The sequence below is a fragment of the Thamnophis elegans genome, chromosome 1 (genome assembly GCF_009769535.1).
Source record: "Thamnophis elegans isolate rThaEle1 chromosome 1, rThaEle1.pri, whole genome shotgun sequence".
Classification (NCBI taxonomy): domain Eukaryota; kingdom Metazoa; phylum Chordata; class Lepidosauria; order Squamata; family Colubridae; genus Thamnophis; species Thamnophis elegans.
In genome coordinates this window covers 86,232,227-86,254,057 of record NC_045541.1, presented here as the reverse complement: position 1 = coordinate 86,254,057, position 21,831 = coordinate 86,232,227, and the positions used below count along the sequence as shown (strand labels likewise).

General features: G+C 38.4%; 1 protein-coding gene across 2 annotated transcripts in view; it reads left to right on the top strand.

Annotated features, from left to right (window-relative positions):
• SCUBE2 (signal peptide, CUB domain and EGF like domain containing 2) overlaps positions 1 to 21,831 on the top strand; it is a 60,174-nt gene that overhangs the window by 30,758 nt on the left and 7,585 nt on the right. The window contains exons 13-19 of one of the 2 annotated variants that reach the window (XM_032224897.1): positions 4,312 to 4,398; positions 5,489 to 5,593; positions 5,916 to 6,071; positions 6,416 to 6,619; positions 10,565 to 10,735; positions 15,742 to 15,909; positions 16,663 to 16,824. In XM_032224897.1, coding sequence (XP_032080788.1) covers positions 4,312 to 4,398; positions 5,489 to 5,593; positions 5,916 to 6,071; positions 6,416 to 6,619; positions 10,565 to 10,735; positions 15,742 to 15,909; positions 16,663 to 16,824 — 1,053 coding nt within the window. The remainder of the gene's footprint in view (positions 1 to 4,311; positions 4,399 to 5,488; positions 5,594 to 5,915; positions 6,072 to 6,415; positions 6,620 to 10,564; positions 10,736 to 15,741; positions 15,910 to 16,662; positions 16,825 to 21,831) is intronic. The other variant, XM_032224904.1, reaches the window with a different exon arrangement.

Below are 21,831 nucleotides of genomic sequence, written 5' to 3'. Positions count from 1 at the left end.
GGGGTCCAGTTACATGGTGACTAAATGCATTCCAACAAAAAATTCAGTTGAATTGTGGAAGTTGAGAAGTGCGTGTAGTAAATATATTTTAACTACATTCATTTTCTATTCCACAAATGTGCATTGAAGCTTTTTCTTCCAACAGTCCTTTAGTGGTTGCTCATGAATGAAGCATAATATTTCCATAACCTAGTAGTTTGTATTATAGAAAGAAACAAGCAACATATTGTTCACCATTGGCATAGAAATCAGATGGCAACACAGATCATTTTTAAAATATTGCCTTTAAAAGTGTTGTAAAAAAAATATATTTCATTACTATATCCACAAGTTACTTAGCCACAGAAGTGTTGTAGGTTAAAATATATCTGAATTTCCTTCCTTGAAAACTATCCTCTGCCAACTAGTCAAATAATGGACTTCTCGTGAAATAATTTTAAGATTTGCCCAAGGAGCTGTGGGGCTTTAAAGCTCTGTGATTTCCAGTATGCCTACTGAAATGAACGTTTTGAAAAATATAAGTCAGTCAAGCTAGTGCCTTTTTTCTATGAATCCTGGTAATCTAGCTAGGACAATGGAAAAAAAACATATGGAAGCATCTTCCTCTTGTTTCTATCAATTAAAGATAAGAAAATAGGAACTGGAACAGAGAGTGGCTGATACTACTGGTATCTACCTAGCATTTTAATTTGAGCCAGGGAAAAATTTTATTCTTTAAAAGCTCATCTCTCATTTGATAACCTGGATATCTTAGAAGACCTTTATCCTCTGAGCTTTCAACCCCTCTTTCAGGTTGAAAGAATGTGGATGGAATTTTTGTGTCAATTTGGAATGAACTACAGCAAACTTCCTTAAACTACCGTATTTCTTGATATGCTAGGCTGTAGGTTCAATACTTGTGGAGTTTTTGTGCTCTATGAACTTGGTTATTGGTCTGTAAATGCTTCATTACTTGGCTAAGTAACATCATCATCGGTACCAAATCTGGGAATTGCTCCCCGATTATGTATAATAGCTTACCCTTATAGTATTTCAGGGAGTGGTTTTGTCCTTGAGAGTTTCTTGATTTGGTTATTGTTTTCTGCTTGATTGTTTGTCTGGTGGCAATCCCTGCTTATCCAGGTGCTGCTAATGGCGAGGAGGACTTTTTTCTGGTCTCTTTCTTTTCTTCTTAGCTTTTTCATTGTCTCTTCTGAATAGTGTGTAAATGTGATTTAACTGTATGTATTTATTGACAACTGGTTTGACTGTATATCAACCTTCTAGGAATTATCTAAAGTTTTTTTAGATTTATTAAATTATTATATTAAATTATAGGATGTTCGTAAATTTCCAACTGAAATTATGGTTGAGTCTGTCCATGTGTTGTGAGATTAAGGGGTTTTCATTGTGTCTTCTGACTGTTAGTTGATATTCATGTATGTGCTTTGTTAGTCTTTTTATCTGTCTGTGATATATAGTGGCTGTTACAATCCTTACAATGTATATCATAAATGACTGCTGCTTTTTCTTCTTGGGCTGCTGGTTCTTTTAATTTACTTAAGATGTTTTGGAGGGCTTTAGTTGAATTGTGTGGCACAGTGATGCCATATGGTTATAACAGACTGTCGGTTGTTTCTTAGATGTTTTTAATGTACAGTAGTGTTATCCTTTTCAAAGCTTCTGCTGGTTGTGCTATAATGAATTGAGTGATCAGGTATGTTTTGATAAAGTTGAGTGGGCATCCATTTTGCTGGAAAATGTTATATAGGTGGTCATTTCCCTTTTTCTGATATTCTGGGTTGTTAATAGTGCATTTGTACTCATTTGAATAGTGTTCTTACATGACTCCTCTTATGGGACATCAAATTGAAAGCAGATAGGGAGCAGAGGTTGATGAGGTCAATGATTTTCAGTCTGACTAAGTCAGTTGTGTGGTGTAGTTCTGCTGCCATGTATCTGTAGTTCCAGACCAATGGACATAAAGAATCTTGTGACGTTGAATGGAACCATAATTTCATGTTTTGTTTTTAGGTTCCTCTGTTTTAACTTCAGATAAAGTCATTTTTTTCAAACAGATCTTTCAGCCTATAAATATCATTCCCGTTCCACAATTCAAATTGCAAATTCACTTGCATTGAAAAAAAAGAATGCTCTGAAAATGGCACAGAAGAGATGCACAGTCTCCAAGATCTTAATGTCATCTCCAGGAATAGGTTCATTGTTATTTATGAGTTTGTGGAGTATGGTACCATAAAATATAGCAAATGAATATATTTTGTTTATGGTGCAGTTATTGACCTCTGGTTGCAAGGTCTTAAAACACTTTGGCAAAAGTGTGATTGAATCTCAAATATATGCAATTTTAGCTCTTTTATTGCTGCTGATTATTGCCACTTTCTATATGCTCCTGCTCCTGGATATCTCTTGGATACCATCTATCTACCTAGGATAAAATGATTGACTTTTCTTTAAAGCCTGAAAACGTAGAGTATGACAAATCTTGAAAGTCTAAGAAAGAAAAAACTTAGCCTCTTCCATGAATGATATTCTCTCTCTCTCCCTCTCTCTCTCTCTCTCTCTTGCTCTCTTGCTCCCTCCCTCCCTCATAGCACATGACTTTCCATTGAAGATAATTCTATAAATCTTTGGCCACGAAATTCTGAAATATTGTCTTACAGCTTTCTCTCTGACTAGTGTAGGGGAAGAGAAAGAGTTCATTGCTTCAATAATTTCTACTCTAATCATTCTAATCATTTCACTGGGGTTTCTGCTAGAGAATATGCCAAGCGAAGTCTCTGGTTCCTGAACCTCAAATCCTTGCTGTATGATAAAGCAGTTAAGTCCATTTTTACATCATATTATCTCGAATCAAGATGTAAAATCCATTCCTTGCCCCTTTACTCTGTCTTGAAATTTAGCTTTTCTGGAAGCACTGTGGTAGGGAGTTGATAAAATATTCACTCCCCTTTGTGAGCTTCCCAACCTTTTTTGTAAATTCTTTGCTGGTGACCCTGGTAATGATACAATTTAATGAAGAGGTATTTGGGCTTGTGTATCTTTAGGTGTCCATAGAAGGTGCATTGTTTTTCATCCACCAGTGTGATTCTTTTGTGATTTGACTTTTCTTGGTTAGATCATTGGGAATTCTCTTGATCAGATTGTCTAGTTTCTATATTGGGTTGGTGTATACTGGGATGTAAGTTCTTTGTTTTTGTGTTCAGTCCATGATAACCATGTCATTGTCCGCTGGTAGAATAGTGTTGATTTGATCCTTTAGGTGTTTTAGGGCAATTCTCTGCTTTGAGCTGATTCTGCTTCTATGTTCTTCTGATCTGTGGTATGATTGTGTGCGTTGTGTTTTCTTTGAGAGCACCAAGGGCTCCTCTGTTCAACCCTGAGTTATATTTGTCATCTTCTATTGAAATTCCATAATTTCAGAACTGCAGTCCATTTTGAGGGGAATTCTAGTACATAATGCCATGCATCAAAAGAGTGCCATGATAGGTAATGAATATGATCAATGTCAGATCTGTTTTATAGGAAAAAAAGCACCATGGATTAAAAAACATTCCTTGTTATTATGCTTGCCAAGCTATAGATTTGTATAACAAACAAATATTTACATAAACATACAGATTCTATCTAATGCAAACTGTGTCTCAGAAATTAGAGGATAGGACTGTTAAAACAGATAAAAGTGAAAAACCACTGGTGAAAAAAGAGGACATGCAAGTTACAAACTATAATAAAGAGTTTAAGACCGTGAAATAAGATAGTTTGTCTGAAATAAGTCAGACTAAATAAAACTCAGAAGGCAATTTCTTTATAATCTTTTCCTCTCCCTCTCTCTAATTTGATAGTCTGATCTGACAAACAATACTTTTGATTTACTCTATTCAATTTCAGAGTTATTTTGAATAACCAGCAACAGTACAGAACTTCCATCATCTCCTTTAGTAAATGGAGTTTGCAATATTGTGTAAATAATCACAGTCAGTAATTATAGGTTTTATTTATTTATAAAATTTGCTGCCCATCTCTTATCCAACAACTATAGATAATCATGACGATAAGATATTTTTGTAATTTTGAAGCATTTTTTATATATTAGTGTAAGGATAAAATGGTTGTGGTCCTTTATATGTTGCTGAACTATAATTCTCCACAATGCCAGCTAATATAGACCATGCTGAGAAATGTAGTTCAGCAATAGCTGAAGAGTCACAATTTTCCTGTTGCTACATCAGAATGAGATTTCAGGGGTATATTTCAGCCATGCTCTAGCATATGTTTCTGTTTTATTGTATAGCCTTATGATCTGTCTCTTAGGCCTGGAAGATTCCTATACTATAAAATGTGGCAACCCTTTATCACCCAAGAAAAAAATACAAAATCCAAATGAATCAACTATTTTAGGTAATTATTTTATATGCATGATTTCAAATTATATTACACATTTATGGCTGGTTTGTTTTTGTTTGGTTTTTGTTTGTAGGTCTGATTGCCAATAAAGGAAATATTGTTCAATTAGTAAATTAATCTGCCTAATTTTTCTTGTGTTTGAGCAGATTTTAATTTTCTTTAAGATAACTTTTATCTGTTTTAATGTATTCTTTTTGCATCTTGCAGCAACCAGAAAAATAGAAAAGGCATTGCTGCCTTTTTGGAGGGAAATAGGATAAATATTTTAAGGTACCGCTTGCATGTGTGCCTTTTGTAAGCATTTTAAAAAAACACATATATTTTAAAATATAGCTTTTAAATTTGAAATAATTTTTTATTTTAAAAATTCAACATGTCTTAATGTTTTCACATCAAAAGACTTGAATCAACTGATTTCAGTGTACAACATGCTTTTCTATACTTAGCATGACACATTTGCTAAGGGCTAGCATGACACATGGCTTAGACTCATCATTTGCGATTAAAATGGGTGAAAGTTGCTGCTGTACATTTTATTATTAAATTGATTAAACCCAGCCATAATCTATCATCAATGATTAACTAACCACAGTGTTTATGTTCAGACAACATGGTAAACCAAAACAAACTACAATATGGGTTATTATAATAATCTGGTTATACTACCCACTAATAATTTTATTTGTTTGACTTTGTCTTAGAGACTGTGGTTTGTTGCAAGTTTTTCAGTTACTTCAAATATTCTTATAACCTCAGTGTACTATATATTTTGGCTTGGCTTGTTTGTTTGCTTTAATTTTTTGGCTCTCTCTTGAGATGAGGAGTTTTTGCATAGTTTGTTTGTTTATTTCATTTACACGGCTGCCTACTTGCCTTGCAATTCTTAGTGGCTAAGAAAAATGTAAAAATCAAATGCAAAGGAAAATGTTAAGATAATAAAAGAAAGAAAACTGGAGACTAGATCCATAATCCATATACGTAGAGAATTAAATGAGGCATGTGGAAACCATCTATATTACCTGCTTGGTTTTGGTAATGTATTCAATTAATTTGAAAATAATTATTCTACTGTTTCTTTCTGAAGATCTTTCTATCATCAGGACAACTGTAACTTTTACGTTTAATCAAGGAAAATGTAACTTGAAAAAGAGTAAGATGTTTCAGGCTGCTCTTCATCGTGTAATACCAGGTATGGATGACAGTGCATAGTTTAAAATGGCTGTTTTTGTAGAACATTTATGACTTGATAGGATTTGTGGGTTTCTATTGATGTAGTGATTCACAGTTCTTCTCAGATTTGGGATATAACAATAAATGTTTCCAGAACAGTTGCTGGTGTGTCACATGCTAAATATCTAAACTAGTAGCTGCAGTTTTTTTGTCATTTGTAAGCATCTGGAATTAATCATATAACCCTGCGCACATTTATTCAGCAACATTTATTAAGCCTTAGCAAATGCCCAGTAACAAATTTGGCCAAGTTGCTGCTTCCTTTAATTTTGTCCACACAGAGAAACATAATTCAGTAACGGAGAACTTCTACTATGTAAACCTAACATGCAGTTCTGGCAAGAAAACTGTTGGAGACCTCGGCAGAATGAAGGCAGCTAGAGAAATGTTTATATCTGCAGACTTTGAGCTTGAAACAGACCAAAAGGAGGTGGCAGGTTGGTTGGAAAAGAACTGAAAGGCTTCCTTTCTGACAGAGCTTTGTTGCAGTTTGATCTTTGAGTTCTCTTTCACTTCCATTTCTATGCAAAAAAGAAAAAAAGTATCTCCTGTTTTGAGCTCTTTTCCACATGATCAGAAAGCTACTGTGGCTAAAGATGTATATTGTTCTCCATTAACATCAATTTTGTGTGCCTTGAAAATTTCACCTCAGAACAATATTTGTTGCCATAATTTAGGCAGGCTGCCTTCTCAGTTGCTGTATCAGCTGCCTCTTTTAAGTAATATGGTTCTAGTCGTCCAAGCTTTCTGCTCCTAATCACTGCTGTCTGCTCCTTTCTAGATACCTGTAATTTGAGCTGTGCACGTAAAAGGACTGAGAAAAGGCTTCGTAAAGCTATTAGAACTTTGCGGAAGGTCATCAACAAAGAGCAGTTCCATATTCGCCTGTCCGGTGTAGATCATGGTGTGGCCCGAAAGCCTCTCAGAGCAGTAGATAATCAGGATCCCTGCAGCCTAGGTCAAAAACATGTGGATAACAAATGTGGTAAGTAGAATGGTCAGAAATTAATATTGATGAAAACTTTCAAATGTGCATCTCATTCTCTTTTCATCATTTGGCAATATTACAAAATCAATGCAGCTATTGAAGGAATGACTAGATCAATAAATGCCAGAATTCTACATTTGACAGCACCACAAAAAAAATTATTTGTGGAAAAATGAATATTATGTCAAGCTTATTTTTTGGGAGCTCAGTGTAAGTCCTCTTTGTTATCCCTATTCCGTTATCTTAGACATAAGCTTTGTCATTTATTTTCTATTCATTTTTTCAATTGTTTTCAATTATCTGAAAGCATCTGTCAGTTTCATAATACTTAGTGCTGTACACAGTGTGAACTTTATTGTTTATTCCATTTATCCGAAAACATGGCAGATACGAAATATGTTTATTTAGGAACATGTGTATTAACTCCATGCGTTCATTGAACTGAAAGCAATGCAATCCTTAATACATGTATTAAAACAAAAGCTCTAAAAAGAACTATGATTACAAAAGCCCGATGGAAATAGGAGATTCCAAAACAAATGTTTCAATAGCAAATTGGCAGACTTAGTACCTATATTTCAGATTAGATGGAAAACTAGCGAAACTCAAGCTTTTGTGTTTTCCTCTCTTCTGTTTGGAAATATTCCCTTTTTGTTTATAGTATATTGTACTATGCCATACCATTCAGGTCAACAATCTGTGCGTAATGTTAACTTTTGATTCTTTGAAATGTATCTACATGTCCCTTGGGAAGCCTCAGGAAATGAGATGGGAAAACGCTCATATTCACCTCCAGATTTATATGAAATTATGTACTATTCCATGGTAGGAATGGGGTTTTGAAGTAGGTCATAATATAATGGCTTTAGACCACTTGAGCTGGAGAAAGGAAGAAAGAATCCAGCTCTTGATTTGTATCATCTTTCCCTCTGATAAGAAATTGCAATTTTAGTCAATTATTTCATTTTACTTTTTCATCTATGAGATACCTTTATGGTATCAAGTAACTTAAAAAAGCAGTAAATAAATAGTAAATAAATAAATAAAATTATTGAAAGCAATAAGAAGTCATTCTTCATCAGAGACAGATTAACTTGCACTAGAGTTTCAATCTTTTTTTTTGTTTATCCTGCCTTTATTATTTAATTAACTCAAGATGATGAACATATCTTTCCTCCTCATTCCTATTTTTATTGTAATTTTTTTATTTTATCTTATTATCTTATTTGTTAAAAAAAGATAAAATACAGGAACAAGTACACTCAGTATGTAGTTTTGTTCCTACTAAGTTTTGTATGTCTGATGTTCAGTGTATTGCAACTTTTTTCCCTTTTGAATAACAGAAAGGAAGAGGCTAATAAATTTTCTAAACTAGAGATAAATACCTAACTGCTTGTACTGTTTCAGGAATAATAGATTTAAGAGCCCAGTTCTTACGCACAAAATTTCCCCACATGCTCACAGCCTATAAACCAGTAAGAAACCAAAACAACAGTAACCACAAAGATTCTGAAACAATATAGAAGGCAGCTTAGAGATACAATCCATTAGTTTTTGTCTTTTTTTCCTTAGGAAATCAGGGCATGGGTCTTCAAGGGGTGGTTAGTTGTGGATCATGACCTCTTTTATGAGGTTCACCATATTAGTCAATGAGACACTATAGTGTTTGTCCATGGCATCAAAATCTCAAAGCTAAAACTAGCTGAATAGGCAGAAAGAATCTTTAAATGTCTTTATAACGTCTAATCCAGGCACCCTAAGGGTGCCTCTCTCCACATCTATCTTTTGCATCAGAATAGCTTTCACTTCACCCCTGAAACTCTTGTATAAGTTAAGAATAGGGTTTTAATGGTCAATGAACACAACAGAAAAGGGTGGCTACAGGAACAGAATCGGTTGATGGTGAATGGCTCTTAACTTAATTTAAAGAAAAGAAAAGAAAAGCAAGCAGAAAGTTGCTGAATCCTTAATGGAGTTTCATTATTCCTAAAGTTAGTCTTTGTTTTCAAAGGAGGCAGTTTTTGTATTCTGTGGAACACCTTATGTTTTTTTGTTGTGATGTTGCTATTTCGTTCATACTGAAGGATCAGTGGTGTCTTTAAAAGTTAGTATAAAGCCGTTGATTTTAGATACTTGATTACCTTACAAAGGGAAATTTTATACAGGCAAGCAACAATCTAACTATTGGTCCTCCAGATGCTGTCCCTGATGCCTGGGGCTGTTAGAAGTTGTCATTCAGCATATTTGTTTATATCAGTATATTTCTGCTTTATGGCCCTGCAGAAAAGTATCAGGAGTACCTCAGTATAATGCTTAAAGCAACTATTAGATGCGTAGCTTTCATTTTGAGCAGTGGAAGAGATTGCTATTTTAAGTAAGATTCACAATTTTAAAGGGGCTATCTGTTCCTGATTATTTAATTAAAATTGTCTCCAGTTTAGTTACACATATGAAGATGATATTTTAAATTGCTTTTCTTTTTTTATTACCTCAGTTAAAACTGTTAAGTAGCTATAAGCTCAGACAATAGCTATGGATTCACTAGTTTTTATACACTGTAAGTATGTGTAAGGCTAGGAAAAATCCAATAATGGATCCTATTTTCAATTTTATGGGGTTGTAGGCTTTGCATATACATAATTATTTAATTGAAATTAATACTGGGAAGAATATTGCTCAGCTGATGTGGCTATTTTTTACAATGCTTAATCTTGTAATTCAGTGAAGTGATTAATCTAGAATTCTCTTGCCTTCAAGGGCCAGATTCAGAAGCTATCTATAAGGGATAGCTCAAAGAATAAGGCTAAAGCAAACAGATGTTCTCACTTGAACATCCTCTTTTTCTTTGTCTGGCACCATTCTCAACTTTGGTGTCAGAAAGAAAACAGATTGGTCTCATTAGAGGTCTGACCCAATTTCTTTAGTAGGGAATTTAATTAAAACATTTCTCTGAAATAACAGCTGTAGTCCTATGAAAGGAAATTGCTGACTCCTATTTTAGAGATCCTATTCAGTTGGCTTCCAGGGATCTTTAACTTGAGATATTGTTGATCAAATAAGATACGTTTCAGCTGGAAAACAGGTGTCTTGATAGTATGTTACAGATTTTCTACTACAATTCATGTCTCAGTTTTTATACCCTATTTCCTGAAAGTAAGACCTCCCCGGATAATAAGCCCAATTGGACTTTTGAGCGCATGCGCTAAAATAAGCCCTCCCCAAAATATTGCAACACAGCAGCAGCCATGAGGTGACCATGCTCGCCACCTCCTGCACCTCAAAAATAATAAGACCTCCTTGAAAATAAGGCCAAGTGCTTATTTCGGGAGTCAAAGGGAAACACGGTAGATGTTTTTTAATGTGGATCTAGAACAGTGGTTCCCAAACTTGGCAACTTTAAGACTTGTGGACTTCAACTCTTTAAATGTTGAAGTCCACAAGTCTTAAAGTTGCCAAGTTTGGGAACCACTGATCTAGAACAAAAAGCAGGTGAAAAAAGCCATCTGCCTTGGTTTGAACATGCTTTTTTTAAAGTGTAGAATTCTAAAGGAAAATCTTATAGGAAAACTAGAAGTATTTTCATCTTCAGGAACTCAAAGGAAAACCATAATGGGACAAGAATAAATTTTCCAAAAATATCCACTATAGTTATGAACATTCAGACCAAAGAAATGCCATCTATATCCTTGTGTTTAAGTAAAGAAAGATTAGTCATTTACATATTATTAGTAAAATTCTGAAAATTTATCAATTGTGAGATTTACATTGTAGGATAATTATTTAGGAATAATAATGAATGTTAGAAATTCAGTCAAATAACATACATTTAATTGAAAATAGTACATTCAAACATAGGTTAAAGCTTCACCCTATGTAATATTCATTCTTCTTACTGAAGAGAAAATACTTTCTGTGACTGACTGTTTTGCCTTCTATTGTTAGCTAGCTGCAGTGTTGGAACATATTTTGATGGGGAACAAGAAAATTGTATTTTATGTCCTAATGGAACTTATCAAGACAATGAAGGTCAAATTGTCTGTGAACCTTGCCCAAATCTTCAACATTCTGGGGACTCAAAAGCAATTGGTGCTCGCAGTATATCTGACTGTGGAGGTAAGGCTATTATGAAACACACCATGTTTGGACAGAAGGACTCACTATTGCTTCTCCCTTTTTATATATACTGAAAAATGTATCATTAAAATTAGGCTTTGGAGAAATATTGTAATGCCAGAGTTAACTACACAATTTACAGAAAAAGTAGGTTTGCCCTTTATTGCAGGTGAATGCATAGTAGAGATTTGTGGGTGTGAAAGCGGGTATAATATAACATCTTCCTATTATTAACTGCTCTTCTAACGGCAGAAAAAATATAATATAGACTCTATATAGAGATATCTCTATAGAATCTTGATAGGGAATAGTTGCCTGAATAAAGGAAAAGTTCTCAGCTTCCAACACTATCCTAGCTATGAAATTTTTCTTCTTGATCTTTGATCATTTTAGCAATGAATTCTTGCTGTAGCATGGAGAATAGTGGCATTAAAGAGAAACTAATAGATTATACTAGAGACTAAGGAGGATAACCTTTTCCTACTGAACATTAATTTCTGATCATCTGGAGCAGCAAAGATTGCCTATGAAACTGTCCAGACACATTTCTAATATTCGTTCCTGAGAGGATTTTACAGTAGATCAATAAAAACTAAATTCTAAAATCAGGAATTAAATACTGTGAACTGAAGTACCCAGAGTCTCTTGGTAGTATTTCAGACTGTGGCATTCAAGAGTGCTGCCAGACAGTTATTTAAGCTATGTATTAGAGACCACAGACAACTGCTTGCAACTGGGCAACAATAAAGTAAATCTTGTAGTTTAGATAATTTTTTCTGGATGGTTAATAATATGCCAATTAAAATGTTTAAATACTGTAGGTTAATTTTATCCAGTAATCAGACTATGTTTTGCCTATTAAATATATTCAATGGATTTTCCAAGAAGGAAAGAGCTAAATTTATTATACTTTAAAGCAATTTCTGTGGATATAATATAATGTCGTGCAAGAGGGAGGAAAGTATTGGAATTACAGAAGTACAGGATGATTCTGGACAAAATATTTTTAATACAGTTGTTTTACTTCTAGAAAACACTCTAGATGTGGGAAATGTAGATATGTTATAAAGGTATCATTTAGTCTAAATTTCATTAGTTTATTTAGTCTAATATTCCCTCAATTCATTTAGTCTAATATTACTTATTCTGACAGGTAGCACTGTCCAGATTTTCATACAGGATCTGTTCCTAGCCATAGGTAGAAGTGAATCTGTGCATTTTCCTTTCCTACCCTTTCTAGAGCTTTGATCCTTTTCCAAGGTTTTTATTTGATGAGTTATTTTCCTGAATAAGCAAATGGATACATAGAATTTTTTTTAGGTAGCTGACAGTGCTTAATTACTGAAAAAGGGATACATAATACTTGCAACCAGCTCTTTCTTTTAATTATATAATGAAAATATTTAACGCTACTGGATATAAGTAGCATCGGTTCTATATAACTTTTGAAGCACATGTTCTAGATAAGTCTTGATGGAAAAATAGAACTCCAAAGATCTAATATACCTTCCTTCAATCTTTGTTCTTAATGATTTATCTTCATTGCAGTAATATATTGCATTTTAACATGCTATTCCTTTTTCCTGGCATACTAAATTTCTTTGATGAAAGAGATACTTTAATATGGAGTATATTTAATATGGAGTAGAACTGCAATTCTCTATCTGCATCTGCATAAGGCTGACTCAGCCTTCCATCCTTCCAAGGTGGGTAAAATGAGGCCCCAGATTGTTGGGGGCAACATGCTGACTCTGTAAGCCCCTTAGAGAGGGATGCAACAGCACTATGAAATGGTACATAAGTCTAAGTGCTATTGCATTCTTAATACGAGACCCCTAAATATCCCACCCCTTGAAATTTCTGATCAAATAGTTTGCCTTAGATTTTGACCCACAGTACAACCCATTCTCTATTTTTTTTCTAATACAGAAAAAAATAGGTTTGTTTGATTTTACTGTGACTTTTACACTTCCCATTTACAAGTCCTGCATTGTGTGCAATATAATATCAACTTAGAACATTTTGTAAAATACCCATATTCTCCATTTAAGCTATCAGTTTTCAATCAAGAAGTGTGGATGATGTGTTGTTTGATACCACAAACTGGTAACTGGTGTGGCTAATCTTTGCAGTTATGTTGGCCTGTTGGTAAAGGAAAGTGGTATATCCTCTTATATCACTATCTAGGGAAAATAATTTAATTTGCATATAATACCTTAATTTCTTCCAAGCTCTAAAGAGAAAGTATTGGGAAAGTAATGGTTTCTTCATGTCCCTCATGTCATGACTAATGACTCAGTGTCTACCATGTCATTTTCTTCCTCCGTTGCTGCAATGAGTGCATATGGTTCCTTCTGCTGCTTTATTCATAAGCCAAAGCCGTTTTCCCTATTAAACACAGTTCATTAGCTGTAAACAAAATTCCTCATCCCTGATCAAGAGCATTTAGTGCCTTTCTTCTTCTTCTGTGAACTTAAATAACCTGAAATGAAGCCAAGGCCAATTTAGCTCCTCTTAACAAAAACAGCCATTTGGTGAAGTGATTTATTGAAGCTGTAAACCACAAGGTAACAGATTTAACCTCTCTTTAAAAGTTAAGAACTCCACAGTATAGCCAAACAATTGCAGCAGTAATCCATTGTCTAACAAAGCAGTTTAATCACTTCTTTTGTCTTTGCAATCTGCATACTGCAAATTTGGGAGATGCATCACTCAGATTTACATGGAGAATCTATAGGCAACATGAATATAATCAGTTCTAGCAGATTAGTTCTGTTTTTATAGTATATGAACATCAAAACAGTTCACAAGCAGAGATATTAAAGCCCAGGGATACAAATTGGATGTAATTACTGTACTTCTACACTGTTTCCCTGAAAATAAGACTTCCCTGGATAATAAGCCCAATCAGACTTTTGACCGCATGCACTAAAATAAGCCCTCCCCAAAAATTGTAACACAGCAGCAGCCATGAGGTGACCATGCTCACTGCCTTCTGCACCTCAAAAATAATAAGACCTCCCCAAAAATAAGATGAACCACTTATTTTGGAGGATAAAAAGAAAATAAGACCCTGTCTTATTTTTGGGGAAACACGGTACATCAGAGGTGTCAAACTTGTGGCTTGTGGACCAGATGTGTCACGTGCTGACCCCATCCCCATCCAGTTTAGCGGAGGAGGGAAAGTCTTAATACGTCATGTGACACCACCGTGACACCGTGAGTTTGATACCCCTGTTCTACATCATCTATTTACCATATGGCCTGCATTTGTATGTGTTATGAAAACATTTTAGTACAGTTTCACTATCATTTCTGTCTTCCATATATGTTCTTAAACTGAACTGAAAGTGAATGGGTTTTCAAGATAAGATAAAGGATAAGCAGAACCAGGCATTGTTAAAATATATTCAAACAAAGGATAACCTCCCTTTCTTTATTATCTGTTCATTCAGCATATAGGCTAAAGGGGCTTATTACTTCATAAAATAGAGATGAAATAGGGTAGAATATTGGGAGGTGCATGAAAATTTATAATTCCTTTTCTCTTAAAAAAACTTGGTATAGTATTTTTACATAGATAAGTAGTAGGGAGAACCATTGAAAATTAAAGCTGTTATGCCTCTGGCAGCTTTTCCTGACCTTGCCTCCTCCAGATGTGTTGAGATTACAACTCCCACAATATTTAATTTGTGTCGAAGTGTAGACCCAAACATATATTTAAACAGTGGGTTGAGATCCTATTTTGCACACTTGTTTTGTTTTTCTGAATGGTAAACTTTAAGACAGATGAAGGAAGACAACGCATAAAAGGTTGGCATGAAAAATTGTTTGAGCCGAAACACAATTACTAAATTATGCTATTTGTTTGCAATTTAACTTTAAAAAATTGTTTCTTAATCTTGCTGATTAGATAACACATTACAGTACTATATTATCTACACTATGTGCAAGAATTCTTTCTCTCTTTCAAGCTATTAAGATGGATATTTATAAGTCCGCTAATTTGAATATAAGCTTTTTCTTTTGCAAACAGCGGGGCAGGAGAGGAAGCAACTGAAGACAGGACACTTCTTGCTATAGCCACAATTTGGAAAAAGTTAATCCATGGTATTTGCGCAAAGGCAGTAAATCCTATTTTGCTGCAATATCAAATATGAATTTTTAACAAACATGATGATTCTTCAGCACTTAGTGAACTTCAGAGCCAATTCTTAATTAGTAATAGTTTAGTTTAGTGCATTACATTTGAATACAAGAGTCCTCATGGCGCAGTGGTTAGAATGCAGTATTGCAGGCTAACTCTGCCGATTGCCAGCAGTTTGATCCTGACCAGCACAAGATTGACTCAGGCTTCCATCCTTCTGAGGTTGGTAAAATGAGGACCCAGATTGTTGTGGGCAATATGCTGACTCTGTAAACCACTTAGAGAGGCTGTAAAAGCACCATGAAGTGGTATATGTCTTAAGTGCTATTGCTAATTTTCTATTAAAAAGCCAAGCCTGTTAAAAACCTATTATCAGAAAGAGAGGCTGATAATATATACAATGGAAGCTACTGTTCTCTTACTGCAGAAATAGACAGCCTTCTCTGAATCAAGTTACATGTAAGTGATAGCAATAGCAGTAGACTTATATACCGCTTCATAGGCCTTTCAGGTCTCTCTAAGCGGTTTACAGAGAGTCAGCATATTGCCCCCAACAATCTGGGTCCTCATTTTACCCACCTCGGAAGGATGGAAGGCTGAGTCAACCCTGAGCCGGTGAGATTTGAACCGCTGACCTGCTGATCTAGCAGTAGCCTGCAGTGCTGCATTTAACCACTGCGCCACCTTGGCTCTCGATAGAACTGAGAGCTGAGAAATAGAACTGTTTTCTGCTGTGTTTTGTTTTAACAAATATTAAAAGTTTAACATTTGATTCTAAGCTTGCATGTAGGCATCATTTAAAGCTCACTTTGCTTCAGATTTTTATATCCACTCTGCTACCCTTCTTCCTACTCTCCAGGGCAGTGTTCCCCAGGTGAATATTCAGCCGATGGATTTAAGCCCTGTCTTTCATGCCCTTCTGGGACATACCAGCCTGAACCAGGTCGAACATCTTGTTTTACATGTGGAGGTGGTCTGATGACAAAAATTACTAGTGCAACAATGTTTCAGGATTGTGAGACTAAAGGTAAGAATGACAAGACTTCAAAACATAAGCCATCATTTATTTCAGTGCCAATTTTTCATCTCTCCCTGGAAAGAATCTCTCCCTCCCCAGCTGGGATGAATAATGATTTACTACCTATAGGAATACTTTTCACCATCCAGAATATAAGTTATATCATAATGTAAGAAATGTCATACATTGGACCCAGTGGTGGATTAAGGCTCACTGGTGCCCTAAGCACTGACAAATCTTGGTGTCCCCCCTCCTTTGTACACACTGTACAAATCTCCATTTTTTTTTCTTTCTTTCTCAACTTTGCTCTGCTCCCTTGGACCTGGTGCCCTAAGTACATGCGGAGTCTGCTTAATGGTTAAAACACCACTGATTAGACCAAAAATAGGTTAAAAATAATGTGTATCTTCCAATCAAGCAAGGCAAACATAACCCTAGCACCATTTCAAATAGCTAGCTTCCTGTAGTGGTTTTTGTTTCTACAGAAAGTTGAATATATTTTTCACCTAAATGTCATATTGGGTTATAAATGTTATATGTGTCTATTATGCAGGAAACATATTTGAAAACTATGCTTTGTAAATAATACACCAATTCATACAAGCTTTTATTTATACAGGGTTATAAGCATGTTAATTTCTATAAATTTATTTTAAGAAAAAATAGTTGTTAAATGAATGAATTTAAGGTGAATTTAGGTTATTATGTTTGTGTAATTTTTCAAAATATTAGTCCAAGCTGCTTTCTTATTCTCATTTATAGTGCAGTGCTCACCTGGACACTTTTACAATACAACTACTCATCGTTGTATCCGCTGCCCAAATGGAACATATCAACCTGAGTTTGGACAAAAGTACTGTATTTCATGTCCTGGAAACACAACTACTGATTATGATGGATCGACAAACATATTGCATTGCAAAGGTGAAGATTAGTGCTAAGTAAGAATAGTAAATTTTAGAATCCAGGAGATCAGTACAACTTGCCCTGCTTATATTCAGTCCAATTGGCTTTTTCCCCCACATCGTTGGAGAATCCTATGCCATAGTTCCTTCTTGAGTTGCTGTGGTAACATTTCTAAATATAGCAAATCACATGAGATTTCTTTCCTTGGGGGAGTTGCAGCTTACATTCTGCCAAGGAGTCAAAGGCAGGCTAATACCAGAGCAACTAGATTCAGTTTCAGTATAAATGTATTCTCTAAAAAGTATAGCTGCTCTTCTTACTGCTTCAATTAAGTGTAAGAGTCTTCAATAATGCTTCTAGGTATCGCTGCCTTTCACTCTTACTCACTAACTCATAAAATGAAACTCATAAAAACTCACACTGCGTTTCTTTAGTATGTTGGATTCTGCTTCTGCTTGGCATACAGCGTATTTGACCTGGTTATTTTCTTTGGTATCAGTCTCAATGCAACTCATATAAGTGGAAAGTATAACAGTTGCCAAAAGTTTCATCAAGGTTTCTACTCATAATTCTGTAACTGGACCTCAGGCTTTGCTTCCTAAGATTCTTCTACTCACTGCCAACAGCATATAGCAGTCTATATTCCTATATAGTAGGAAGCTAGTGTATCCCAGCCATCTCCCAGCCATTTCATTTCATATACACCCCATCTTTCTATTCTAGATAAAGGCAGTTAACAAAATTAAAACAAAAACATAAATTGGACGTAAGTTTAAATTCACTAATATTGACACATTGATACATAATAACATAACAAAAGCTTAACAAAAAAAATAGATAGAGGATGGCAGTTTCAGGGACAGGAACTTGGCGTTTTAAAAACTGGACACTAAGCTGGCACCCCCCCTTTCCCCCTTCTAACTGGTTCCAGTCACCTGTAGACTTTGGACATTTAGACTCTGGCCGTTCCAGGACTCCAGGAGAGGGGGAAGATAAGATACCCCCCTGCATACTACCGTTTTATCTCCTATGGACCGTTATTGTTTATTATTCCACGCTTTATCTGGATTTGGAGGGTGTGAGACTGCAAAGCTGGTGCTGGCTGATACCTGGGGCCTGTGCTTTGCCCCCCCTCCATCTACAACTATTTATAGAATACGGATCTTGGACTTTGGCCTCGGATTTCTCTGGAACTGGAGGAAGGGAGGCTGGCTCTTCTGGAACTCATAATTTTAAATTCTGTGTTGCGCAATTTTAAACGGGTATGTTGAGTGCGTGGGACTGAATGAGTTAGTATGAAAGACCCACTTTTAGTACTATTATTGCTGTATTCTTTTTGTGTTTTAATTACATTGTGGGGACTGTTTGTGTGAGTGTCAGAGTATGCCTGATTCAGAGGACCTGGCGGGGCAAGCGGGGGCCATTGGGGTGGTTGGGGGAATTATGCCCACGGGAGAGAGTCGGAGCATTGCGGTCATAACAGGGAGAGGCAGATATGGCGGGGACTTTAGGGCTGGCCATTATCGGGGAAGGAGGGTTCGCTATATTGCAGAGATCCCTCCTTCCGGCCCTATGAGTCCCACTCCAAGGTCAGATGGCGTGAGCGATCAGGACCCTGGTCTCAGGCTGCTGTCGCTAAATGCCAGGTCTGTTATTCATAAGGCTCCCCTCGTCCGGGACTTGATTGTAGACGAGGGGGCAGACCTGGCATGTATTACTGAGACATGGCTGGGCACGGAGGGAGGAGTCCCCCTCGTAGAGTTGTGCCCAGACGGGTTTCAGGTGCTTCATCAGCCGAGAGCCCAGGGAAGGGGTGGCGGTGTGGCTATTGTAGTCCGGGAGTCTTTAGCTCCTCGTAGGATCCCTGCTCCGGAGCTTGCCGGGTGTGAGTCCCTACTAGTGAAGTTGGACCTCAAGGGTCAAGCGGGTTTGCTGCTAATGTACCTGCCTCCCAACTGCGTTGCAGCGGCCCTCCCTGCGCTCCTCGAGTCAATAACCGAGCTAGCAATTGAGTTCCCTAGACTGATGGTTCTGGGGGACTTCAATCTGCCTTCGCTCGGTGAACACTCTGACGGAGCGCAGGAGTTCATGGCCTCCATGACAGCCATGGGCCTGACCCAGGTAATCCGAGGCCCTACCCACTTGGCGGGACACACACTCGACCTCGTATTCCTCTCGGAGCAGTGGAGTTATGATCTTGGTCTGAGGGGAAATGAGACCATTCCCCTGTCGTGGTTAGACCACTACCTACTGAGGCTAGACTTCCGGAGGCCAAACCCCCACCATGGGGAGGAGGAACCGACCAGGTGGTTCCGCCCCAGGCGACTGATGGACCCTGTTAGGTTCCAGACGGAGCTTGGGGTCATTCCAGATGCTCTCGCCCACAGTTCGGCGGAGACTATTGCTGCGGCCTGGCACTCGGCGGCATCAGAGTCTCTGGACCGAATTGCGCCACTACGGCCCCTCCGGGTCAGCGGCTCGCGGAGACCCCCTTGGTTCACCGAGGAGCTCCGCGAGATAAAGCGCCGGAGGAGACGCCTAGAGCACCTGTGGAGGTCCGACAGGTCCGTATCGAACCGAGCACTGTTGACAGCTTGCACCAAGGAGTATATTTGGGCATTGAGAACCGCCAAAAGATCACACATTGCCTCCTTGGTAGCGTCCGCCGAGTCTCGCCCAGCCGCCCTGTTCAGGATAACCCGCTCCCTCCTAAATAGGAGGGAGACGGGGAACCCCCTGCAGGGTAAGGCTGAGGAATATAGTCAGTTCTTGGCGGACAAAGTTGCTCGGTTTCGATCGGAACTGGACTCCACCCCCGCAGATCCAGCCGGGACACAGGGGAATAATTTGGTAGACCACCTCTGGGTTGAGTTTCAGGATGTTGCCTCTGGGGATGTGGACAAGGCTATGCGAGCTGTGAGTTCCTCCACCTGTATACTGGACCCGTGTCCCTCTTGGCTGACTGCCAACAGCAGAGAGGTGACACGAGGCTGGATCCAGGCGGTTGTTACCGCCTCTCTTCGGGAGGGACACCTCCCCACCGCGCTTAAGGCGGCGGTGGTGAGGCCCCTCCTGAAGAAACCGTCCTTGGATCCAGCAGTTCTTAACAACTATCGTCCAGTCTCCAACCTCCCCTTTGTGGGGAAGGTTGTTGAGAAGGTGGTGGCCTTACAGCTTCAGCGTACCTTGGAGGAAGCTAACTATCTTGACCCCTTCCAGTCTGGCTTCAGGCCCGGTTACAGCACTGAAACCGCTTTGGTCGCATTGACCGATGATCTCTGGAGAGCCAGAGATGGAGGCTACGCGTCCATCCTGGTTCTCCTCGACCTCTCAGCGGCTTTCGATACCATCGACCATGGTATCCTTCTGCGACGACTGCGGGAGGTGGGGGTGGGTGGCACTGTTTTACAGTGGTTCTCCTCCTACCTCTCGGACAGGTCGCAGTCGGTGTTGGTGGGGAGGGAGAGATCGTCCCCGAGGCCCCTAACCTATGGGGTGCCGCAGGGCTCGGTTCTGTCCCCCCTGCTATTTAACATATACATGAAACCGCTGGGCGAGATCATTCGGAGGCACGGGATTAAGTACCATCAATATGCGGACGATACGCAGTTGTATCTGTCCGCCCCGTGCCAACTCAATGAAGCGGTGGACGTGATGAACCGGGGCCTTGAGGCTGTTAAAGACTGGATGAGAGCTAACAAACTGGTACTCAACCCGGAAAAGACCGAGTGGCTGTTGTGTTTTCCTCCCAAAAATTTGGCTAACGTTCCATCAATCAGGCTGGGGGGGCAAAATTTATACCCCTCAGACAGGGTCCGCAACTTGGGAGTCCTCCTGGATCCACAGCTGAGTTTTGACCACCACTTGTCAGCTGTGACCAGGGGGGCATTTGCCCAGGTTCGCCTGGTGCGCCAGTTGCGGCCCTACCTGAACCGGGAGGCTCTCACAACAGTCACTCGAGCCCTTGTGATCTCTAGGCTGGAATACTGCAATGTGCTCTACATGGGGCTGCCCTTGAAGAGCATCCGGCGACTTCAGCTAGTTCAGAACGCGGCCGCGCGAGTGATCATGGGCGCACCACGGTTCGCCCATATAACACCAATCCTCCGTGAGCTGCGCTGGCTACCTGTTGATCGTCGGGTGCACTTCAAGGTCTTACTTACCACCTATAAAGCGCTCCATGGTAGTGGATCTGACTATTTGAGAGACCGCCTCCTGCCAATTACCTCCCTGCGTCCCATCAGATCGCACAGAATAGGCCTCCTCCGAATTCCATCCGCCAGTCAGTGCCGACTGGCGACTACGCGGAGGAGAGCCTTCTCAGTTGCAGCTCCGACATTATGGAACAACCTCCCCGTGGAGATCCGTACCCTCACCACAGTCCAGGCCTTCCGCACAGCCCTCAAGATCTGGCTATCCCGTCAGGCCTGGGGATAGGATTACTCTCACCCCGCCCGAATGTTGAGTGAATGTTGTGTTTTTATGGATAATTTTCTTTTATTCACGATTCTTTTTCTTTTTAAGTCTTGTCTTGCACTCCCTTCCCCTCATTGTTGTAAGCCGCCCTGAGTCCCCTCAGGGAAAAGGGCGGCATATAAATCCTCAATAAAATCCTAAAAAATCCTAAATCCTAAAATTATTCTTTAGTATTCTTCCCAATACTGAACTTAAAAGGCCCCAAGATCAGTTTCAAAGAAAGTGTGCTCCTTAATTGAAGAACAATACAAGAAAAGGCACCTCAGAAAAATTGGCCTATGATAGCAACAGCTACTTGCAAAGGGCATCTTCTATAGATATTTATAGCTGGACACATTCATAATAAAAGTTCCTTAGATAGGCAAGTTGTATAATCTTTTGCCCTTTAAAAGTGCAGACCAAGTGAATTGTAGGTGTGGTTTGGTTGACATCTGAGTACAATTCAAAGTGCTAGTCATTATCTTTAAAATACTACAATAGTTTGACATTTTGATAATTTAAGTGAAATGTACCCATCCATCCAATGAGCATGTCTAGATTAGGAATGTT